Source organism: Miniopterus natalensis, chromosome 13 (assembly GCF_054644295.1).
Source record: "Miniopterus natalensis isolate mMinNat1 chromosome 13, mMinNat1.hap1, whole genome shotgun sequence".
Taxonomy (NCBI): Eukaryota; Metazoa; Chordata; class Mammalia; order Chiroptera; family Miniopteridae; genus Miniopterus; species Miniopterus natalensis.
Window position 1 is genome coordinate 33995316 of NC_142093.1, and position 22911 is coordinate 34018226.

The 22911-nt window shown below is 36.1% G+C and overlaps 1 protein-coding gene across 1 annotated transcript in view; it reads right to left on the reverse strand.

Moving 5' to 3' along the window:
* The window catches only part of WDPCP (WD repeat containing planar cell polarity effector), a 306031-nt gene that overhangs the window by 31746 nt on the left and 251374 nt on the right, over positions 1-22911 (reverse strand). The window contains exons 15-16 of the mRNA XM_087823593.1: positions 16861-16924; positions 5638-5740 (exon numbers count right to left, since the gene is read on the reverse strand). Coding sequence (XP_087679719.1) covers positions 5638-5740; positions 16861-16924 — 167 coding nt within the window. The remainder of the gene's footprint in view (positions 1-5637; positions 5741-16860; positions 16925-22911) is intronic.

A 22911-nucleotide genomic window follows, 5' to 3' on the forward strand; every position in this document is an offset into this window, starting at 1 on the left:
AGGACCAGCTGCAACTACAGCCAAAGAGCTGCTGTGCTGGAGACACCCCTGTGGAGCAGGATTTACTTCAGTGGAGCTTTGGTGTTCACCAAGTGCGCCCCTTGAGTGTGTCACTCGTGGATGTGGTAGGGTTGTAATCCAGCGTGGTTGAGTCTGACCACCAGGTGCACTGTTTCTGGGGCCTCCTGGGAGGTGCAAAGTCAGCCTCTGCCTGTGCCTTGCCCAGGGTCCCCCAGCATGAGCTACACAGCAAACTGTAGTTGGCTGCTACTTGTGCTGGGCTTGGAGGTGTCCAGGAGAGGCCAAGCTATGAGCCAATGCAGGCTGCCGCTACTGCCAGGCCTGGGGCCACTTATCAAGCCGTATGGGGCCCGCTGCTGCTTGTTTGAAAGATTTTAGGAAAGTCCTAAGCATGAGGCTCGAGAGGCGACTAGCATAGAAAAGCCCCTGGAAATGGCCTGGGTGAGCTTGCAGGTGGCGAGGGGCGGGGCCTCCGGGAATCACCGGGGTGGGGCCAAAGGTGTGAGTCAGGTGCTGGCGATTCAAATATGGCGCCTGTGTGCCAGGAAGACTCGCCAGAGGAGCCATGGCCTCTGCCAGCTCTTCTTCCTGGGAGAAAGCTGCCCCTCCAGCTCTTGCCCCGATTTCAGGCAGGTTAGTTCCTCCCCAAGTGTCCCAGGTTGCTCTTAAGCTGCTGCCTGGCACTAAGGCTCAGAGGGACCTCGTCTGAGTCTGTGCACGAGCCCTTTAAGAGGATAGCCTAGGACTCCCGCAGCCTCAGAATCCCTCAGCGACAGTCCCCGCTGGTTTTCACAGCCCAAAGTTGTGGGGACTTCTCTTCTCGGCCCTGGAGCCCTGGGCTGGGGGCCTCATGTGGGGCTGGGACCCCTCACTCCTTCAGAAACCCTCCACCACAGAGATGTCCCTCCCGGGGTTTAAACCGTGGCACCGGGTATGGGCCCGTGGCCTCGTCTCCACCCTTCCTACCAGTCTTGATGCTTCTTCATTTCCCTGGTTGTAGGGCTTCTGTTCAGCCAGATTTCAGGAGGTTCTGAGTGATGGTGGTTCTGTATTTTAGTTGTAATTTTGATATGGTTGTGGGAGGTGGTGGGTACAGCTGTTACCTATGCCATCTTGTTTCTCCAGTATGATGCATTTGGGAGAGTTTCCTAATATGTGAATGTGTAGACAGATACATTAAGTGCAGCTAGGAATTATCTTTTATTTTAAAAATATTTCCATAGAGGAAGTTGTTTCATCATTTTGGTTATCTTCTTGTAAATACTGTTCTTGAAATCGCATTGTAACAGATGAAGTGCTAGCTAACCCCACCCCCCAACCAAAATGCTATTGCTTTTACAGTGACAGGTATTTTGCTGGGTTTATGGTCTCCCCACTAAAGATATTTGCCAGACTTTCATTATAGTTAGTGGTAGACTTAGGAGTGGGTTTTGTCCAATGGGTAGTAGCAGAAGTGATGTGTAACAACTCCTATATTGTAACCTTGAAAAAGAAGAGAGTATGCCTTCCTTTCTTTTTCTCTTGCTTGTGGGTAGGGATGCAAATCTTCAAACGTGCAGACGAAGGCTATACCCTAGAGGTGACAAAGCTTCACGATAGAAGGAGCCTGGTAATCTGATGCCAGCATACCTTACCAGTCCTGGAACACATTCCAGAATTATGTGAAAATGAAAATTCTTTAAGTCACCATGGTCTCCCTTTGGAGAAGCCTACACTGTTTCATACCTAATGGATGTGTTAGCATCACTCTACCACTAAGTACACCACCAGTGAAGCTTATTTAATCCTTGTTACTTTGATTCAACATACTACTCGAGGTCCTAGCCAGAGCACTTAGGCAAGAAAACAAAGGCATCCAAATCAGAAAGGAAGAAGTAAGACTGTCTCCTTTTACAGATGGCGTTATATAAAGTCCTAAAGACTCGACCAAAAAAACTGTTAGAATAAACCAATTCAATAAAGTCAGTATATCGTTGCTATGTTTCTATACACTAGTCATGAATTATCAGAAAGAGAAAATAGTGCAATTGCATCAGAATAAATTATCGTGAAATATCTGTACACTGAAAATGGCAATCCTTTGATGAAAGAATTGAAGAAGATACAAACAAATGGAAAGTTATCCATGTTCATAGGTTAGAAGAATTAATATTGTTAAAATATCCATACTACTCAAACCAGTCTACAGATTCAATACAGTCTCTATCAAAATTCCATTGGCATTTTTCACAGAAATATAATAAACAGTTCTAAAATTTGCATGGAACCCCAATAGACCCTGAACTACCAAAGCAATTTCTATAAAGAAGATGAAGATGGAAGCATCACACTCCCTGATTTCAAATTTTACCACAAAGCTACAGTAGTGAAAACAGTATGGTATTTTTTTTTTTTCTTCAGGATTTCAAGATGGCTGCAGAATAGGTGGAAGCTACCCTCACCTCCTCCCACGACCAAACTGGAATTACAACTAAATTAAAGAACAATCATCCCGAATAACCAACTGAAGACTAGCTGAAGAAAAGTCTTGTAACCAAGGATTTACAGAAGAAGCCACACCAAGACTGGTAAGGGCAGAGACATGACAAAAGGCTGGGCCTGCTCCTGTGGGTGGCAGCTGAGGTTCAGGAGGGATATCTTGAGAAGCATGGGGCCTAAACCCCAAGCAGGGCTCTCTAGTCCAGAGCACCAGAGCTGGGAAGAGGTGACCACGTAACATATGGCTATGCAGAGCAGTGGGCTTTCTGTACACCAGGGAGAGACAGAGTCTGCTGGAGACACAGGCACCCTCTTAAAGGACCAATGCACAAAATTTCGTTCACAGCCACTCACCCAGGACTCCGGCGGAGGGAGGGCAGATTGGGCTAGAGGTGCTTGAGGAGTGCCAGGATCCTGTAGGCATTCTTCCACCATCTTTAGACCTCTGTATGGTTTCCCTGATGTCATTCCTAAAGCTGTGAACTGACTGATCCATTTTGTCATGGTTCAATAGTGGCATGCTTAGTAATACTCTTTCAGATCATCATTATCACTGACATGGTCACTGTTAATGACACATCTGTTCATTTTGTATACATTTATATATTAAATATATGTATTAAATTTATTGGGGTGACATTGGTTAATAAGGTTATATAGGTTTCAAGTGTACGTTTCCATGATACATGATTTGTACACTGCATTGTGCCCACCACCCAAAGTCAAATCATCTTTGGTCACCATATATTTGGTCAAGATATGGAAACAACTGAAGTGTCCTTTAATAGATGATTGGGTAAAGAAGATGTGGTACATTTATACAATTAAATACTCTTTTGATATTTTTCATAATTTGCTCTCTTGCTTGTATCAGAGAACCCTTTTGAAAGCCAAAGCCTAATTATTTTCTGATTTTGGAAAAGTCTGAGAGACAATAGTTGAATTAAATTCTGGGAATCTGAGAGAAAATTAGCTTTCTCCAGCATGATTTGGGCTGTAAGGAAGAGACTATGATGAAACCAGATACTCTTTCCTAATTCCATTGGGAATTGTGGGTGGGAGACACTCCAGTTTTCTGGAACAAAAGTAGAGTACAACATTCATCTAAGATGTTCACATTTTGATATTTACTATTGCTATTGATGCTATCTTTGTGAAGGGATAGTAATCGAGGTGAAAGGGTAAGACCTAAAAAACCTTGAAAATTGGGGAGTAACAGGGTTTCAGTGAAAAAAAGATAATTCACTAGAAATGAAGCAGGGCTCAGAGAGGGAACACCAAGCTCTCTGGCTAGGAATTATAAGCTGGCCACGGTACATTTTGATAAATAGTGTAGCATCTTCATTTTTCTGAAATTTCATGGTAATCTCTTCACATTCCTTTTTACCCCCTAGTAACTTTAAACAGCTTTCAAATGCAAAGATGGCCTCCATTATATCTGATACCCTAGTAGAAAAGACAGGGCATGTAACTAAGGAAAATTTCCATAAAATATGCTATGAATTAACCTTTCTCCTGTGTCTTCCTAAATGGCTAGAGGGATGGAGGATATCTGTAACCCCATCATATAACATAATTCCTATTAACATGGTATGGTTTCATTATTTAGTTAAAAGTGACTTTGCATATAAACTACCTACCTCAGAGTTGTGAGGATTAAAGTAGTTAATATCTGTAATTTAAAACAGTGTCTGGTGCATAGTAAGCATTTGAAAACTATTAGCTGCTATTGTTGGTATTCAGAGGTGCATCAATATAGTTAGAAAGTAAAAGCTATAGTGATAGGTCAACTGAAGTTATCTAATACTGTATTAATAGTATTTCTTATTAGGACTAAAGATTTGAACGTAGTTTGTGCATCAATTTGGAACTCTTTCAGGATTTGGGTAAAAGGGAATCATCTTTCTGGTAAGCCACTGTCAGCTTTGCTGTTCAAGGTTAGAGCCATCCTGGTGGTAAGGGCTCTGAGTCCTTCATTACCACCTTGAAGGCTGGGATCACTGGTGGTGGTGTTAGAGAGAAGCTAAAAGGAGCTCCCTTTATCTGCAAACACCATTCCAAAAATAAAGCACAAGATTATCTATCAGTGGAGAGGCTTGTTATATTTTCAAGCAACTTACATAGTGGAATCTTATAAAACTTCTTCGTTTCATAGAAGTTCCACAAAGAAATGAAATCTATTACAATTCTGAGGCGCTTTGCCTAACCTAGGAATAGGAAATACCAAGAAGAATAGGAATTGGGATGACTAGAGATCAGGACTTCCAGATTTAGTCCCATTAGTAAATTGAGTTTAGAGAAAGGAAGGTCACGTTGATATTATAATAGTTGTTAAAAACGATCATTTTTCTATATTATGACGTTCTGAATGGACCTTTAGATTCAAATTAGGCTTTTTATTTGTTGTCTTTGGAAGACTACACTGTAAAACGACTCTAGACATTTCTAAACAAAAACAAAACCACCCATCAAACCTAAAATCCCATATGAAGTACTTTGATACAGAAAATTCTTTTGTGATATGACATGTCTATGTGTATAAATAAAGGATTACAGTGGTACCTCGGTTTTTTAATGTAATCAGTTCCAGAAGACCGTTCGAGTTCTGAAATGTTCAAAAACTGAGGAAACCCGAGGGATCAACAGCCGACAGCTAGGCCTCAGGATCCGGTATTCAGCGGAAGCTGCATGGCATGTTTGACTTCTGAGGCATGTTTGAAAACCGAAGCATTTCCCAGTTTGCAGCGTTCATAAACCGAAATGTTAGTCAAAGGGATGTTCGAAAACCGAGGTACTGCTGTAATACAAGTTCCTGTGTTGGTTAATTTTAATGGAAATGTAAAGGGCCAGGAATAGCTGATAATAGACCCTTTCTCTCAAAATCTTATGAAAATAACAAAGTCCTTTTTACTTTTTGCTAAGTGGTATTAATCACTGATCATCAATTTTCATATTAACACAATTCCAACTTATATATTTATACTGTACTGCTTAGCCAGGCTTAATTTTTTTAAAGACACTATCTTTACAAAGAAAATAATTCATATTAACCAATCATGCCCTACAAGCATAAACAGAAATGATATTAAGTATTGATTAAAACAAAAAGCACTTAAAAACCCCAACATGAATTCTTACCAACTCCAGAGGTTATTGACTCTGCATCAATGTCGCCAGCTCTTTTTCTTGCCACTTGAGCTAGTGCCAGTTCACCCCTATCTAGTGCAAGGTAATGGATGTCCTTTGGAAAGAGAGCAAAATGAAAGATTAACTCAAAATGAATGTTGGTCAAGTTACAAAGGAGATTTTGAAAGAACTTACTGTTCAGATGACAAAGCAGACATAGCCTATGAATATTCTTTTTTGTATTTTAATTTGCTGTTTTCTGTTTTCCAGTATAAGCACATTTTCTTGAAATGGAGATTATAGCTATAATTAATAGCTATTACTTAAACAAGCTATTTGAAGTCTTTAAGGGAAAAGACAAGTTTTTAAATCAAATGTTTGACATACTCAGTTTTATCAGAGAAGAAAAATCTCAGAGAGCTTCTTCAAAATTCAGTTGTTTGGAGTACTAGTATCAAATTTGTCTCTTATATTTATGTGTATGGCACAAATTACTGTAATATTATTACTACTACTATTATTTTGAACCCATTCACCCAAATCATTGCCTACTAAGTGCCAGCAGTTTCGGGAGTATAGAGCTCAATTACAATACCATTTTTCAAGAAGCTTTGAGCCCAATGGGGAGACAGACCACTGTAAACAACAGTTAATTATATAATAGTGTGACAGGTTTTATGGCAGATATTTGCACAGAGTGCTATGGAGCAAAGAGGAGGAACTAATTCTTGATCTGAGTCTTGAAGGAAAAATAAGAGTTATGCTAGGCAATGGCAAGTCTTTTAATATGAAAGGAACAATAGATGTGTGGGAGAAATCAGTGGAAAATAATACTCAGCAAGTGGGTAGAGCCACTAAAAAGGACTTAAAACTCTTTTTGTACACAATGATTATTGGAATGATAATTTTACTACAATAAAAACGGAAAAAGAATATGCCAGCAGTCAGTTTACAATGAAGAAATAGCCTATAATCATGAAAAATTATTTCACTTCATTAATGCTCAAATACAAATTGAAAAAATGTAATTTCGAATTAAACTTTAAAGATAATATTTACTGGTTGCAAGGTTTGTGGGGAGATAGGCACTTAAATTACTGGGAATATAAGAATATATGCAGCAGGGGTTCATAAACTATGGCCTATGGGCTAAATATAGCCTGCCTTTTGTACAGTCCTTAAGAATGAATGATGTTTACATTTTTATTTATTTTTAATATATATATTTGATTTCAGAGAGAGAGGAAGAGAGAGAGAGGGAGATAGAAACATCAATGATGAGAGTCATTGTTTGGCTGCCTCCTGCACATTCCCTGCTGGGGATCGAGCCTGAAACCTGGGCATGTGCCCTGACCAGGAAACTAACCTCGATCTCTTGGATCATAGGTTCATGCTCAACCACTGAGCCACGTTGGCTGGGCTGATGTTTACATTTTTAAATGGTTGAAGAACTGTGTGCTTATTTAACTTTGAATGGCTTTTGAATTAGCTTATGCTGTGGACTTGAAAATGTTTCAACCTAAAACTATACGGCAAAACTACTTATATGTGAAACTTATACTGTGATAAAATTATTTCAATGAGAACTAACATTGTTTGGCTTACAAGGCTATTACACATTTCCTGCACTGGCAAAAGTTAAAAAAGAAGTGAGATCTCCATTTCTACACAATTCCCAGCAGCATATTTTCTGATTTTAATCCACAGCAGAGTATCTCAATCTTGATGCAAGTGCAAAGAAATTTCCATATTCCAAAGTCTATTTAACAGTGTAATTGAGGAACTTTAATTGGAAGTGATTAATTTGCAATGTAATGACATGCTAAAAGGCAGGCTAGTCTTTTAGCTAATAGAATTCTAAAAATGACTTCTCATAGAATAATATCACTGTACAGCCGTAACTATCTTTGAGGAAAGAGATTTGCAAAGATGAAATATGTAAAATCTCATCATAGATCAGCATTAATAGATGAACATTTGCAATAGGTTTTGTAAAATAGGAACACTAACTTTCAACCCTAACTGAAATGTTATCCCCACCAAATTCCATTATTCACATTCATAGACCTGTCTTAAAAACATTATACTCAATTATTATAGATTAATGTCATCAGTAAAGATTTATAGAAATTAATTTTCTTTCTTGTTATATACACATACCTTGGTAATAACTTCAATTTTTCCTCTTATCCCATAAGCCTGCAATATTTGCTATCTGGCCTTTTATAGAAAAAGATTGCTGATGCCACATTTTAACAACATATCAGAATTTAAAATTTGCACACATATACTTTTGGGAAATCTTCCTAAGGAAATGATGTGGCACTGCATGTCCAAGATTGGTGATGATAGCATAACTTATAACAATGAAAAATTGGAAGCAGTGTAAATATACATTAATTAAAATCACATGTTTTTTCTTTTAATAGAGTATCATGATACTTTCATAATAGGTCCCTATAGTCAATGAAGAAATTAGTAATAATTAAGAAATATATGCTACTGTATTCAGTTTGCTAGTATTTTAAGACTTTCGCATCTATGTTCATAATTAAGAAAAGTCTATGACTTTACTTGGGTTTCACTGCCAACAATCCCTTGACTGCTATCAAGGTTATACTACACTTATAAAATAAATTAGGTGCCTTTTTTCTGTTTTTCTCATTGGCAATATTTCTATGTGATTCTTCACTGAAAATAAGCAAAAGATATTCAGTACATTTGAGAATTACCAACCAGTAGTGAGTGACATAAACATCTGATTAAAATACAAACTTTAAACTTTATGGCTGGAAAAATTATATGTAATTATGATATCAATTCTGACCCCAATTAATTTGTAAAAATTGGTGGAATTCCATTCAAAATCCCTTCAAGGTTTTTATGGGACTTACAAGTAGATCTTAAAATTCATATGTAAAGACAAAGTCAAGACTATCTAAGACTTATTCTAGTTAACATTAAGATTATATAACACTGGTATATAGATATATAAACCAAAGAAAAAGAAATAGAACCATACAAATATGGTTTTCTCTGTGAGTTACTCATGCTACTACTTTGTGTTTAGCAGTGATGTAAATGTTGGCTGTAAGATCTGTGGTCCACAAATTATTTCTGGAACATTTTCTCTGTCTCTCTCACTCTGGCATTTTTTCTCAATTCTGTGATTACTCCTCTTTATTATTTAATTGTTATTAGGAATTGGGGTCATTAATTTGAAGAAGGTAAGTCTTAACGCCTCTTAAGTTTATATTATATCCATACCATGAAGGTTTTAATTTCTTGACCTTTCTGTTTGGAACACACTATACAGTCTGTTTACTTGCTGATATACTTGTGGGCCTCCTGACTATTCATATATAGGCATACCTTGGAAATATTGAGGATTTGGTTGAAGCAAGTATTGCAATAAAGCAAGTCACACAAAATTTGGTTTCCCAGTGCATATAAGTTATGTTTATACTATACTGTAATCTAGTAAGTATACAGTAGCATTATGTCTAAAAAACATATATACCTTAGTTAAAAAATACTTTATTGCTAAAAATGCTAATCATCATTCGAGTCTCCACACGTAATAATCAACTTCTTTCAAACTTCTGTTAAGGTAGATATTTTGACAGATGAATCACGAATGTTCTTAATGGCATCTAAAACAGTGAATCATTTCCACAGGTTTTCAATTTACTTTGCCCAAATACATATGAGGAATCACTATCACAGCTATAGTCTTACAAAATGAATTTCTTAAAGAATAAGATTTGAAAATCAAATTTGCTTCTTGGTTCATGGACTAGAGAATAGATGGTGTGTTAGCAGGTATGAAAACAACATTAATCTTGTACATTCCATCAGAGCTCTTGGGTGACAAGGTGAATTGTCAATGAGCAGTAAGATTTTGAAAGGAATCTTTTTCCTGAGCAGTAGGTCTCAAGAGTGGGTTTAAAGTATTCAGTAAGCCATGCTATAAACATATGTGCTGTCACCCAGGCTTTATTTTTCTGCACAGGCAAAACAGATTCAGCATAATTTGTAAGAAGCCTAGGATTTCTGGAATGGTAAATGAGCACTGGCTTCAACTTAGTCACCAGCCACATTAGCCTCTAACAAGCAAGTCAGCCTATCCTTTGAAGCCAGACATTGACTTCTGCTCTTTAGCTATTTAAGTCCTAGATGGCATCTTCTTCCAATATAAGGCTGTTTTGTCTACATTGAATATGTCATTAACTGTAGCCATCACCATTAATTATCTTAAGATTTTTCTGGATAACCTGCTGCAGCTTCTACATCAGCACTTACTGCTTCACCTTTATGTTATGGAGATGGTTTCTTTCCTTCATGAACCAACTTCTGCTAGTTAAAAACTTTCTTCTGCAGCTTCCTCATCTCTCTCAGCCTTCACAGAATTGAAGGGAGTTAGGGCCCTGCTCTGGATTTGGCTTTGGCTTAAGGGAATGTTGCGGCTGATTTGATTTTATATCAAGACCACTAAAACTTTATATCAGCAATAAGGCTGTTTTTCTTATCATTCATGTGTTCACTGGAGTAGCACTTTAATTTCCTTTAAGAACAGACAATAGCATGGAAAGGCCCTGGGGATGGATGGGAAGGGGGCAAAAAGGGAGAAAACGGGAGACATCTGTAATATTGTCAACAATAAAATAAAATTTTTAAAAAAAGAAAAACATCTCCTTTGCATTCACTGTTTGGCTAATGTTTGATGCAAGAGACCTAGTTTTCAGCCTGTCTTGGCTTTTGATATGCCTTCCTCACTAACCTTAATCATTTCTAGCTTCTGATTTAAAGTTAAAGATGTGCAACTCTTCCTTTCACTTGAACACCTAGAGGCCATTGTAGGGTTACTCACTGGCCTAATTTCAGTGTGTATCAGGAAATACAGAGGCCTTAGGAAAGGGAGAAAGATGAGGTAACCTCCAATTGGTGGGTGGTTAGAATATACACTACATTTATTAAGTTTGCTATCATATATGGGTACTGTTCATGGTGCCCCAAAACAATTACAATGGCTACATCAAAGATTGCACTGTAATTGAAAAAACCATTTTTTTAATAAAAATTAATAAAATCAGTAAACTCACAAAAAAGATCCCTGATCACAAGTCACCATAACAAATATAATGATGATGAAAACGTTTGAAATATTGAGAGAATTACCAAAACGTGACACAGAGCCCGGCTGGGCTGGGCTGGGCGTGGCTCAGCGGTTGAGCATCGACCCAGGATCCAGGAGATTGAGGTTCGATTTCTGGTTAGGGCACTTGCCTGGGTTGCAGGCTCCATCCCCAGTTGGGGGCGTGCAGGAGGCAGCCGATCAATGACTCATCATTGATGTTTCTGTCTCAACCTCTCCCTCTCCCTTCTCTTCTCTGAAATCAGTAAAGATATTTAAAAAGCAAAATGTGACACAGAGACATGAAATGAGCAAATGCTGTTGGGAAAGTGGTGGCAGGATTGTCACCACTTCCATTTGTATAAAATGGAGTACCTGGAAGCACAAAAAAGCAAAGTATAGTAAAATGAAGTATGCCTGTATCTGAATGTGGTCTTAGCCAAATGCAGTAGAAAGAATATCTCTGTCATTCCTTGCCCCTTGGTTTGACAGAGCTCATGAATCTTTAAGGGTCTAATGCAAAATATATATATATTATCTGCTATCCAGTCACTTTGCAATTGGTTATCCTCTGGCTTCATTTATTTTTAAATTTTTAGATAATCTTAGTGTTGGAATTTAGTTTAAATGTTTGATATATATAATTAAATGTGTTCATATACCTCTGGGAATGGCCATATTCTAAACAAGAAAATAAAAACCACTTGGCTTTACATTTCATTTTCATGTCTTTTACCTGAATAGGCCAGCACATCCAGAAATAAAGGACATTCAGTAAAGCTGGTTAAGACTAACTAAGGCTAAGGTACTGTTAAATCATACTACATTAAAGACACTGCAAGAGGCCAACAGAGTTAGTTATACCCTACCACTCATCCTGACTTCAAATTTAACCAACAGCTGTTAATAAAAAATTATTCTATAAATAATTATGGCATGTTTACTGTGTACCAGATGCAGAGGTTAACTTACCACAAAGCTAATGAAGCTTAAATTTCATTGCCACCTATTTGCACATGTCCTTTCTGGTACCTACTTTTGTATTTGAAATGTAAAATTCTTTTCCTCAAGTATTCCTCAAATTGTATAAGTCTCAAGCGCTATAAAATATGGATTTACCCCTGATGCCCAACCATCAAGGTTCTCACATACTAGTAGACTATGTTACCACATGCTTAATTGTTTAGAATCATGTGTCTGGGAGGCATAAGGCACAAGAAGACCTGTTTTTGTTTTGTTGGTCTCTTTTTGGAGACTTAGTGTGTAAGATTAAAATGGCATATAACAAGTCTAAATGGACAACACAGATGGCAATGGATTTGAAAAGTGTTGCATTGGTACCTCCCAAGCTTTACGTCTACACAACCAGGGTTACTTAGTTGGTGGATGGTTTTACTATAAAAGTGTTACTATCTTGGAAACAAGTTTTCAGAAAAATATTCAGAAGAACAAACCATTTAATTTCTGTCATTCTTTGTCAGTGACAATTTTATAGTTTGCCATTTGCTAAAATGATTTATTAGTATCATCATTTAGCACTATTAAGTGCAACTGGCTTCCTCTGAACAAAAGATAACAAACACTGATAATCTTTGGTCATGATCCAGGCTTTAAGTTTACCCATATCCTATCATCTAAGATCTAAAATAAAAAACGTGTTGTTCCTGGGTTCTCATTACCTTCACAGATAACTTTGAGTATATACCAGAATGAATATGCAAATTTACAACAAAAAGTATTTAAAGCTAAAAAATCTTGACTAGGTTTTCATCTTGAAATCATACTTTGGATCAGTCACTGACAATAATAACTATTATAACATTTTAATGTTATAACCTTTTCTAATTTTCATAAAGTCTGAGGATTCATAGGTTTGTATGATACACAGAAGCACTTACAAATACATACAACAACCAAATGATGCCAACCTGGCAAGTGGTAAATTATAAAATGGCCATACACATATTTAAGATGACTATGTTCTAGCCTTCCCTACTATAATATTTTACTTAGTTAAAATCAACTGATAATTCAAAATTTAAATTCATAACCTTCAGCTTTACAAGGTTAAGTTTTGCCAAAGTTCTGTTTTCAGAACATTCAAGTTCATGATGCTCTATTTCAAGTAAAGATAAAGTAAAATGTTGATACCATTCCTGTTTTACTTATTAAAAAATCACATTTCATAGGGCAAATCTGATCAATAAGAAATTTTAAGTTAGGAATAAAATACTGTTTCTGAAATGTGTTAATATTTCAGAATTTTCATATTTTGTAAGTGTGAGGAAAAAGTAATTTTCAAGATAAGGAAATATTTTTAATAATTTATATCATAGCTAGATTGACATAAATTTTAGTAATTAGCCCAGCCAATGTGGCTCAGTGGTTGAGCATCAACCCATGCACCAAGAGGTCGCTGGTTTGATTCCCAGTCATAGATACACAGGTTTATTTCTGGACTCTCAATTCTGTTCCATTGGTCTACATGCCTGTTTTGTTTTTTTAAATCCTCATCAGAGGATACGTTTTTAAAATTGATTTTAGAGAGACAGACAAACAGTGATCAGCTGCCTCTGGTATGCACCCCAACCGGGGATCAAACCTGCAACCTAAGTATGTGCCCTGACTGGAAATCGAACACACAACCTTTTGGTGTTTGGGACAACACTCCAACGAACCGAGCCAGCTGGCCAGGGCTATATGCCTGTTTTTAATGCCAGTACAAACCATAGAGTGAATACACTGTAAAGATTAAAGTAATGGTACAGACCTATGTTTTTTGATATTGGAAAACTGTCTATGATGTCACACTGTTGATTAAAAAATCAAGTTGCAAACAAAAAATATAGTGTATGTGTATATTCACATGGGGAGGCAGAGGATGTTCATTTTTGGACAGGAGTATTTCAAGTGATTTTTGCTTTGTTCTTTATACTTTGTGATATTATTTTATTATAGTATTCTTATAATTAAAATATTTTATTTTCATCTAAGGGCTTGCTAAATCATATTTATTTTGCTTACAAAATATTCTCTCCTTTACATTTGTATAATTCATGCCCTGTTCCAGGTTTTCATTATTTTATGCTATAGCCATGTAATAACGACAGTGGTCCTGTCTCAACAGTAATATAGTAACACATGGTATCTGTATAATACTTCCCAGTTTATAAAGTACTTTCGTTACATTATCCTCACTGAGACTCAAAACAACCTTATGAGTAGGCACTATATTATTATCTATTACATGTAAAAAAACACCTCCAAAGTTACTAACCTTGAAGGAAACTTCTAACCCAAATTTCATATATTTCCTATTACGCCTGACTGATTTGGGGTAAGGATAAATCTAAACTCTTTAACATGGTCTGGATATAATGAGTACAATATATTTCCCAGAACTGAAAGAAAGATGATGTAGCTGGAAGCAGAGAGTTGAGACTGGAGAGGCCTTAGATCACATATTAAGGAGTTAGAATTTATCCCAAAGGCAATGGGAAGCTACTAAAGGGTTTTAAAAAAGGAAGGAAATAATAAATTATTACTGTCTTGACCAGGAGTCTGTGAAATTTTTTGGTAATGAACCAGATAGTAAATATTTTAAGATTTACAAGCCATATGGTTTCTTGCAGCTACTCAACTCTGCCATAGTAGAGCGAAAGCAGTCACAAGCAGTACATAAACAAGTGAGTTTGGCTGTGTTCCAATAAAACTTCATTGTGGACACTGAAATTTGAATTTGAATAGCATATATATTTTAAATATGTTTTTTGAGAGGAAGGGAGAGGGCAAGAGGGAGGGGGAGAGACAGACACACACATATTGATTGGCTGCCTCCTGCACGCCCCCTACTGGGTAAATATCATATATTTTTAAGTGTCATGTAATACTATTATTTTGATATGTTTCAATGATTTAAAACTAAAAAACCATTCTTGGGCTGGATTTGGCTGGCAGGCCAAAGTTTGCTGACACCTAGTTTAGATGATCACTTATGCTACACTGAAAAGAAAACAAAAAGTGGGTCATCTCAGGCTCATTTCCTCAGGTCTAACACGTTCATATTGACTCTTCAATATTCGAGGTCTGTTGATATCATGCTATATGTCTTATCTTTACCACTGACAGATGCTATTGCAAAAAGGCTATTTTCAGATTAACTAATACACTTTTTTGGTGACCCCTTTGTGTTCCATGTAGTGTTAATTTTAGTCTTTTAGAAAAAGAGATCTTGGGAGTGGTAAATCATTTATATATAGGGATAATCCTGTTTGTTTTATAAACTTTTAAATTCAAAGAGGTGATATTTCTCAGTTTTTGGCTAGACCTGTAGTCCTCTGGCTAAATGATCATTTAAATAGGAATAGTTGATCTATTAGAAAACATGATAAATTCTTTTAGACAATTTCAACGTGGAGCCTCAAATGTATATAGAAGATTCATGAGCTTAAATGGGAATGTTGAGGCCATAATGCTCTCTTAAAGCTCTTAATGCTTCCTTAAGACCTACCTTGGGCTATAAATAAGTTACATATGAAGAATAAGGATGCAGCTTTCTGACAGTGATTGTTCACTTTTACAAATAAAAAGGAAAATAAACCTATTTCTCTCCTTCCGTGATTTTAGGTTCTTATCTTTTACACATAAAAATCCTATGGGTTAGGGTTAGCCTATCAGTAGAAAGGCTTTTTGGACTAGAGATTTAAACTAACATGAAGGTTTCTTTATGTTGTTGTTAGCTAAACTGAGACTAAATGCTGAAACAGGTATGATTTCTTTTTAAAAGTTTAGAAGATGGCTTTGATGATCATGTATTAATCTTCAAAGCAGTAGGAATTACACAACAATATAATAAATTGAGAAAATTTGCCAGAAACTATACATTTAAATATTCAATCCCTTCAGTTCTTACATTGGCTAGGAAAAGATTGGGACTATAGACATAAAAGAAAATAAAGACTTGAAGAAAATCTACCTTACTGGGGTGAGTAGCGGCAGAGGTGAGAAGGTGGAGATAAAGAGGAAAAGTCAATGGAATCAGAAAATCTAAAAATTGTTGTAATTAAATTTCTGACACTGTGATGTGTTAGCATGCACAGATTTTTGTTTTTGGTGAAAATAAAACCTTACTCCAATATACTAATATGCTTACTCAATTTGACATTACAAAATACAAATGACAAATAATTAGAAAGGTGTTTTTCACGATCAGTGAAAGAACAATTTAATTGAATGTTACAAAGTTAGAATTTAAATAAACTCGATCCGAAGACAAGTGACCTAATGTCATGAATCCATATTTAATGTCTAAAGCATCAAAGCTTAAACTACAAAATGTCTTCATTGCACAGAAGATTCAGGTGAAAGAGCCTTCCAGTTTTTATTGTTTTGAAGAAGCTTTGGTTTTATTGTTTGACAACATTGAAAACACTGGGAAACCAGGAAGGAACCCCACGTTTTTTGTTCATCTGATCTCACTGTGACATTGTGGTGAAATATCTTATAAAGTAAGAACCTGATAATAGAACACAAGGATCTGTAAGAAACTGGTCAGTTTTACTGTTTGTAGCTAATAAGTGGGAGGACTAAAGTGTATATGAATTTATAACCTCTTTGGTCTACTTTACACTGTGGTACTTTAAAAATACAAATGAGAACATTCATAATTTGTTACTTTGCACTAAAATCTAAGGGACAAACAGCACATTCAAGATGTATGGGATATGTTTTGCCCTATGTCCTAGCTCCCATAGCTGTACTTCTTCAGAGAAAGGATTAGAAGGACATTTAAGCTTATTAGATGGAAAGGTGTCATCTCCTCACATCAAGGTACATGAGGAGAAAAGTTCAAGAATTATAAATTCTTAGAAAACATAAAAAATCCTTTGGGCTCTGGGAAGGAAAATGTCAACAAGTCAAAAGAGACTAGATGGCTATTGACCAGTTTCATGAAGGCAAAGCTGCAAGCCAAGATGGAATAATGCTTTCCCACCACGTGTCCAGGGCACAAATGACACTAATCTCTTTTAATGGTCACGAAAGCTGACAACTTACTCAGCCTTAGAACTGAAGGCACAAAATCATCTCCGGGAATGACTCACCATAAACAGGTCGCGGGCACCAATGTCAACAGCTAGCAGAAATGCCTTTTCAAATCTCTGGTACCTGTAAGGAAGAAATGTTATCTATTAGTTGCAAAGAGAGAGCTGTTTAATGTATTTAGGTGTTATTTTTGTTTTTTTGGATGGCAAAAATATTTTCAAACAGTAGAGCCTTTGTCCACTGGGACCTTCTGTATGTGAAATGTTGTACTAGGAGGAGCTGAGGCACCGTGCCTGTGGAGGCCCTTCAGTGCCATTTCGAGGATAAGCATAACCTAGAGTAGGTGCTGCTGAACAGAGGGAAAAGAGCTTAGGAAATATGTTTTTCATAACTTTGTACTTTATTGTTCCTCATAAAAGTACAAGGACTTGGAGAATATAGCAGGATAAGAGTAACATTTTAATTATACTTTTGTATTTCTAAGTTAAAAGCTGAAAAGTGAAACGTTGCATTATTACAAAAGTCTCATTTGTTAGTTTTTGAAAAATACATCTTAGGCTGTTGTAAAATGACAGTATAAGTGGTTTCTAAATATTTCTAAAAATAATACTTTTCTACTCTTTTTTTCAATCATTCTTCCCTCAAGTATAATTTTGAGAATTTTCTTTGAGTAAGTTTAATCTTAGGTTAAGATAAATGAGAACAAACTGCAGTTTAAATTAGTTACCTTTATAGGAAGGTGAAGATCTTGAGAGAAAAGTATGTCACGAATGTATACAGTTGACTATCGAACAACTGGGAGTTAGGGACACCAACCCCCACAGTCAAAAATCCACCTAGAACTTTTACTTCCCCAAAACTTAACTACAGTTGGCCTTTGGTATCCATGGGGGGACTGGTTCCAGGACCCCCCCCCCCCCCCCAGATACCAAAATCCACGGATGCTCATGTCCCTTATATAAAATGGAGTAATGCATATAGTCAGTCCTCCACATCTGCAGATTCCCAACCATGGACAGAAAATATTGTTTTCAACAATCAGCAGTTTGTTAAATCCAAGAATGGAAAACCTGTGGAGGACTCACTGTATTTATTGGGGGGGGGGGGGATTAAAAAATCTGCATATAAGTGGACTCCTGTGGTTCAAAGCCATGTTGTTTAAGGATCAACTTTGTGCAGGGTTTTGGAAGGAAAAGCCTCCTTTATTTTGTCTGAATGCTGAGATTTACATAGGTAAAACTGTCAGTTTTTCTGACTCTAGAAACCAGCAGGTAAATTACCAGGTTGTTCTCTGCTATTTTATTTTATGAAATGTGGCAGTACAAAATATCAGATTTCAAATAAAACATATCAAAAATATGGAATATTAATTAGCAGATTATATAATTTTTATTATTGAAATAACTAAAATAATTAAAATTCAAACAAACAAGGCTTATTCTTACAATACATGAGCTGGTAGGTCCAGAACCTGAAACACTTCACAGTTTCCATGTTATGTTTGATGCCTGTTATCTGTTCCTTGGCCCTTCTTATGAGTATCTCCAGTATTTACCTGAATACCTTTCAACAGAAGATCAGAAGGCAGTTGTGTTTTTGTTCGTGGCACTTCCTGGTTCCTCATATATTGAGGGGACGGCATGTAATGAGGAGGAGGGCAGAGTTCCGACTAGCAAGTCCTTCTCCTTTTCCACATGGTCACTGCCATTCTGCATTTGCTCCGGTCCAGTGGGACTTTCCTGGCAGCTGTAATCATGCATCTTCTTCCAATGATCAAACTTAAGGGTAAGTTCTTAACCTGTGTGCTCTGTGGCCACATCTGACCCTATAAACTTCCCCTCCTTGAAAGGCTTTTCCTGCATGTGGAAGTACTATTTGTTTTACCATTTCTTAGATTTCATATCCTTAGTCCCCTTTCCTGGTTCACTTTTTCTTTGCCTACTCCATGAAGTTGGCATACTATGGTCCTCTTTTATTTATATTCACTCAACCCAGTCTCCCAGTAACCTTACCCACTCCATGGCATGGATAATTACATCAATGGCTCACAAATCTCTAGGAACTCTATCCTGAACTATAAACTCCTGTTTCCAGGTACCTCAAATTAAATAAGATTAACATGTCCACTGACACATCATTTTGGCAACCATATATATGGTAAACTGAAATTCAAGAGAGTGAAATTAAGGGGACAAGTTAGGATGTACTCTTCTTTCTAGGTGAGAGGTAATGATAAAGATGATCATTAAATGAAAAGATAAAAGAAATGACATTGATATCTGGCTGCATGGTCAACCGGATGTAGCCCAACTAGATTGCTATAAAATATACATTAAAGTATATATATCATAGGACTCTAACAACAAAAAAAAGGAAATCTCCAAAGGTATGATACTCTCAATCAAAAAACATCCAGTTAAACAAAATCCCTTGATTGAAACTAAAGTAAGAATCCCTGAGCAGAAAACAAACGGGTTGGAGGAGGGAAGGCAGAACTACTCTGAGGACCATCATCCTCAGGACACTGAACCTTGAACAAGTTTCAAGGTTAAAGATGCTAAGCCTGAGACTTCTGATTGAGCCAGGGGCAAAAATGTTCCCGGGTTATTAGTGCCCCTAACTTTGGCAGAAACAATTTAAAAAATCATGTGTAGATTAAAGTACTTTTGATAGAAGCCCCCAGAACTACTATAAATAAAAATAAAACAAATATGAGTTCACAAAGATCACTAAATACACAAGGAAACAAGCTACTATAATGGAAAATTAGAAAATAGATTTACATTGCCATGGATTTCAGATAATTGTATTATTAAAGTTAGAATATAAAATAACTCTGTATATTTATATTTAAAACAAACACACAAGATACAATAAAAAAATTACCAGGTAGTTCTTTTAAAGAATAAAATAAAACTTTAGGAATGAAAATATTATTTAAGTTAAATAACTTGGCACAGTTGAGAGAATTTGCTAACTAAAAGCTGCACAAATAAGGAATTACAATGTTGCACAGAGACAAGAGATAACAAATATAAAGAGGTTAATTAAGCAAGACAGAGAAGATGAAAAGGTTTAACATGTCTACTCAGGAGATTAAGTTAATGGCTGAGATGATATGTATCAATAAACACAAGAGGAACAATGTATATCAAGCAGGATAAATTGAAAGGAATATATAATTATACGTTTGTAATGGAAATGCAGAACTCCAAAAATAAAGAGATCTTAAAAATTGCCAGAGCGAAGACAGGTCATCCACACAGGAACTTCAAATAGACTGACACCAGACCTCTTAATGGCAACAATGGAAGGTAGAAGACAGTAGGAAAATGTCTTCAAATTATGGAGAGAAAATAAGCATCAGTCTTCTATGATGTAACAGTGGAATTCTCTTTCAACAACGAAAGCAAAATAAAGACCCTGTCAGATATACAAAAACTGAGCACATTCAACAGATCTTCAATAATGGGACCACTAGGGGATATATCTCAGGAAAAAGGAAAATGACCTCAGAAAAAAATCTGAGAAGCAATGGCTTTTAAAAAAAAGGATTTGGTTAATATGCAGGTAGATAAATATGCACACACATGCACACACAGTTTTGATATTTTTTAAGATCAGAAAATATTAATTAGCAATATCATATAACTCAGAAGGGATTAGCAATATCATGGAACCAGGGCAACCTCGCTTTAAAACTTGCACTCTCTAGAAAAGAATGAACTATGTGCTGTAGGCTTTAGGTCCTTCTTCTTCAGATCAGGTCTCTGGTTCTCGGGTTTTCTGAATTCAAGATTAGATATGCCATGTTGCCTTCATTAAAAAGGAACGATCAAATTGTTTCCCTGTTTGGCTCCATATCAGAGAAGAGATGAGCCAGTTTCCTCTTTGGCTGCTACAGCATTTTGGGAACCTGAAATTCCACCACTTTGAACCCTACAAATTTTAAAATTAATATCATTCAAAAGTTATCACCAGAGACACTGTCAACTACAAGTACATTTACTTTTATAGGGTACTTACAAAATACTTCTAATGCTTGAGGCTCTGTGTTAGGACTCATAGGGTTAGAAAAACTAATGACATTAGTCCTTGATCTGGAGCAACTCACAATCTAGTAGGAGAGACAGCCATAAATGATAACTATCACTTATTAAGTACTTAATACATGCTAGTTACTTCTTATTTATTATTTATAATTTTGACAATGATGTTTAAGGTTGGTAAACTCTTCTATAAAATCAAAATAAGAGTTTAAGTAACATGTCCAAAGTTACACATCTAATAAATTATGAAGCTAAGGTTCAAACTTAGTTCTGTTCGACTCCAAAGCTTTAGCTTTTCAAAAATTATTATTTCATGCTATCTCCACCAATGACTAAAACCGCAGGCTATAGGTGCTATACTAGGACTGTAAATTAAGACTTCAGGGAGCTTTCATAACTAGTGCATCCTCCTCAATACTGAATAAGGGGCGATCCATAGTTTCTGTTGATTATCGGGATGGCATGAAGTAATCAATCAGATTGTTGGTGGTATAATACCCATTAAAGATATTTCTGAGACCTTCTGTCAGCTGTGATGAGTAACTTGTAACAGACTATCACCATAAACATAATGGTAAAAGTCATTCATTGCTCTCATCTGGATATTGATAACAGTATGTTTTGATATAACTACTGAGATTATATTAAAAAATACTAGGTTGAAGAATAATTCTATGTTAGTATATCAATCCAAAATAAATTAAAATACAAACCTCCAAGTTAATGGCAGTGAGTATATTTAAAAAATAAGAATATATCCCTGGCTGGGTGGCTCAGTCGGTTGGAGCATTGTCCCGTTCCGCAAAAGGTTGTGTGTGTGATTTCTGGTCAGGGCACATACCTAGGTTTCAGCTTTAATTCCTGGGTAGGGCGCATACAGGAGGGAACCAATCGATGTTTTTCTCTCACATCTATGTTTCTCTCTCTCTTCCTCTCTCTAAAATCAGTAAACATATCCTTGGGTGAGGATTAAAAATAAGAAGAATATAAATGAAAAGATAGGGCCTAACAAAGGAGAGTTTCAACAGTACTGCTTAAACAAGGGGGATACTCTAGAGAATTGTTCAGTTAGGTATTTTGAGAACAAGTGTGTCAACAAATTCTCTTCTAAGAACATCAACTTTCCATAACAGCTGCGTTGATGCAATACCAGTATAATAGTAGCCCTGTAAAACATGCTGAGAGAGGAAGATGAATATAAAAAGTATTGAGAAATGTTTCTCAGAGTCACTTCATGGAAACTTCAGCTTAGTTTATCTCTAGTTTCTTCTGCTGAATAAGTAGGAGAGGTCTCTATGCCTGTATGTCGAGTGTAGGAATGACACTTGGGATTAACAACTCTGTTACGAATTTATATGCATTGGTGTTCATGTTAAATTTGTCTGTGAAGTATGGATAGGGGTAACAATCTAACTCAAAGTTCCTGATTTATTCTGGAACCATGAGTTTGTTAGAAGTCCCTGGTGCGTTACTAAAAGTATAATTGATGGTTTTTATATAGGACATAAATTTCAAAAGTAAAATCATTTAAATCCTAGCTTAAATGTATATATTACTTTTAAGTCATACAGTACTAAAATTTTATTTTCCTATAATTTTACTTTAGTTAATCTGAAACCCAGCTAAAATTTCCTTTTACTTTATATTGTGCCAAATTAACCCCTTGATATAACTATTTCCTACCCATATCTTTTTCTCTCTATATAGACTATTTTTAAAGACCATTTCTGTTTATTATTATAGTACAAAATAAGATATGTAAAAATAAAAGGTTTCTTTTTTGTTTTTTGTTTAATTTTTTTGTTTTGGTTTCATAAGTGAAAATTTTATTAGCATTTTCATTAATCAATAAATACTGAATGGTAGTTGGAAGCCTCTGGAAAGAAAACTTGAAGTTGATCCTCTCCGTTTATCCCCCATATAAAAGGTATATAAACATACATTAAAAGGACACATTTGAAGTCATTTGGCTTAGGAATAAACAGTCTTACTTTCATCCTTTGAAAGGAAAAAGTACATTTGGAAAGAGGGAGGCTCATAAAAACTGTGACTGAGTAGACC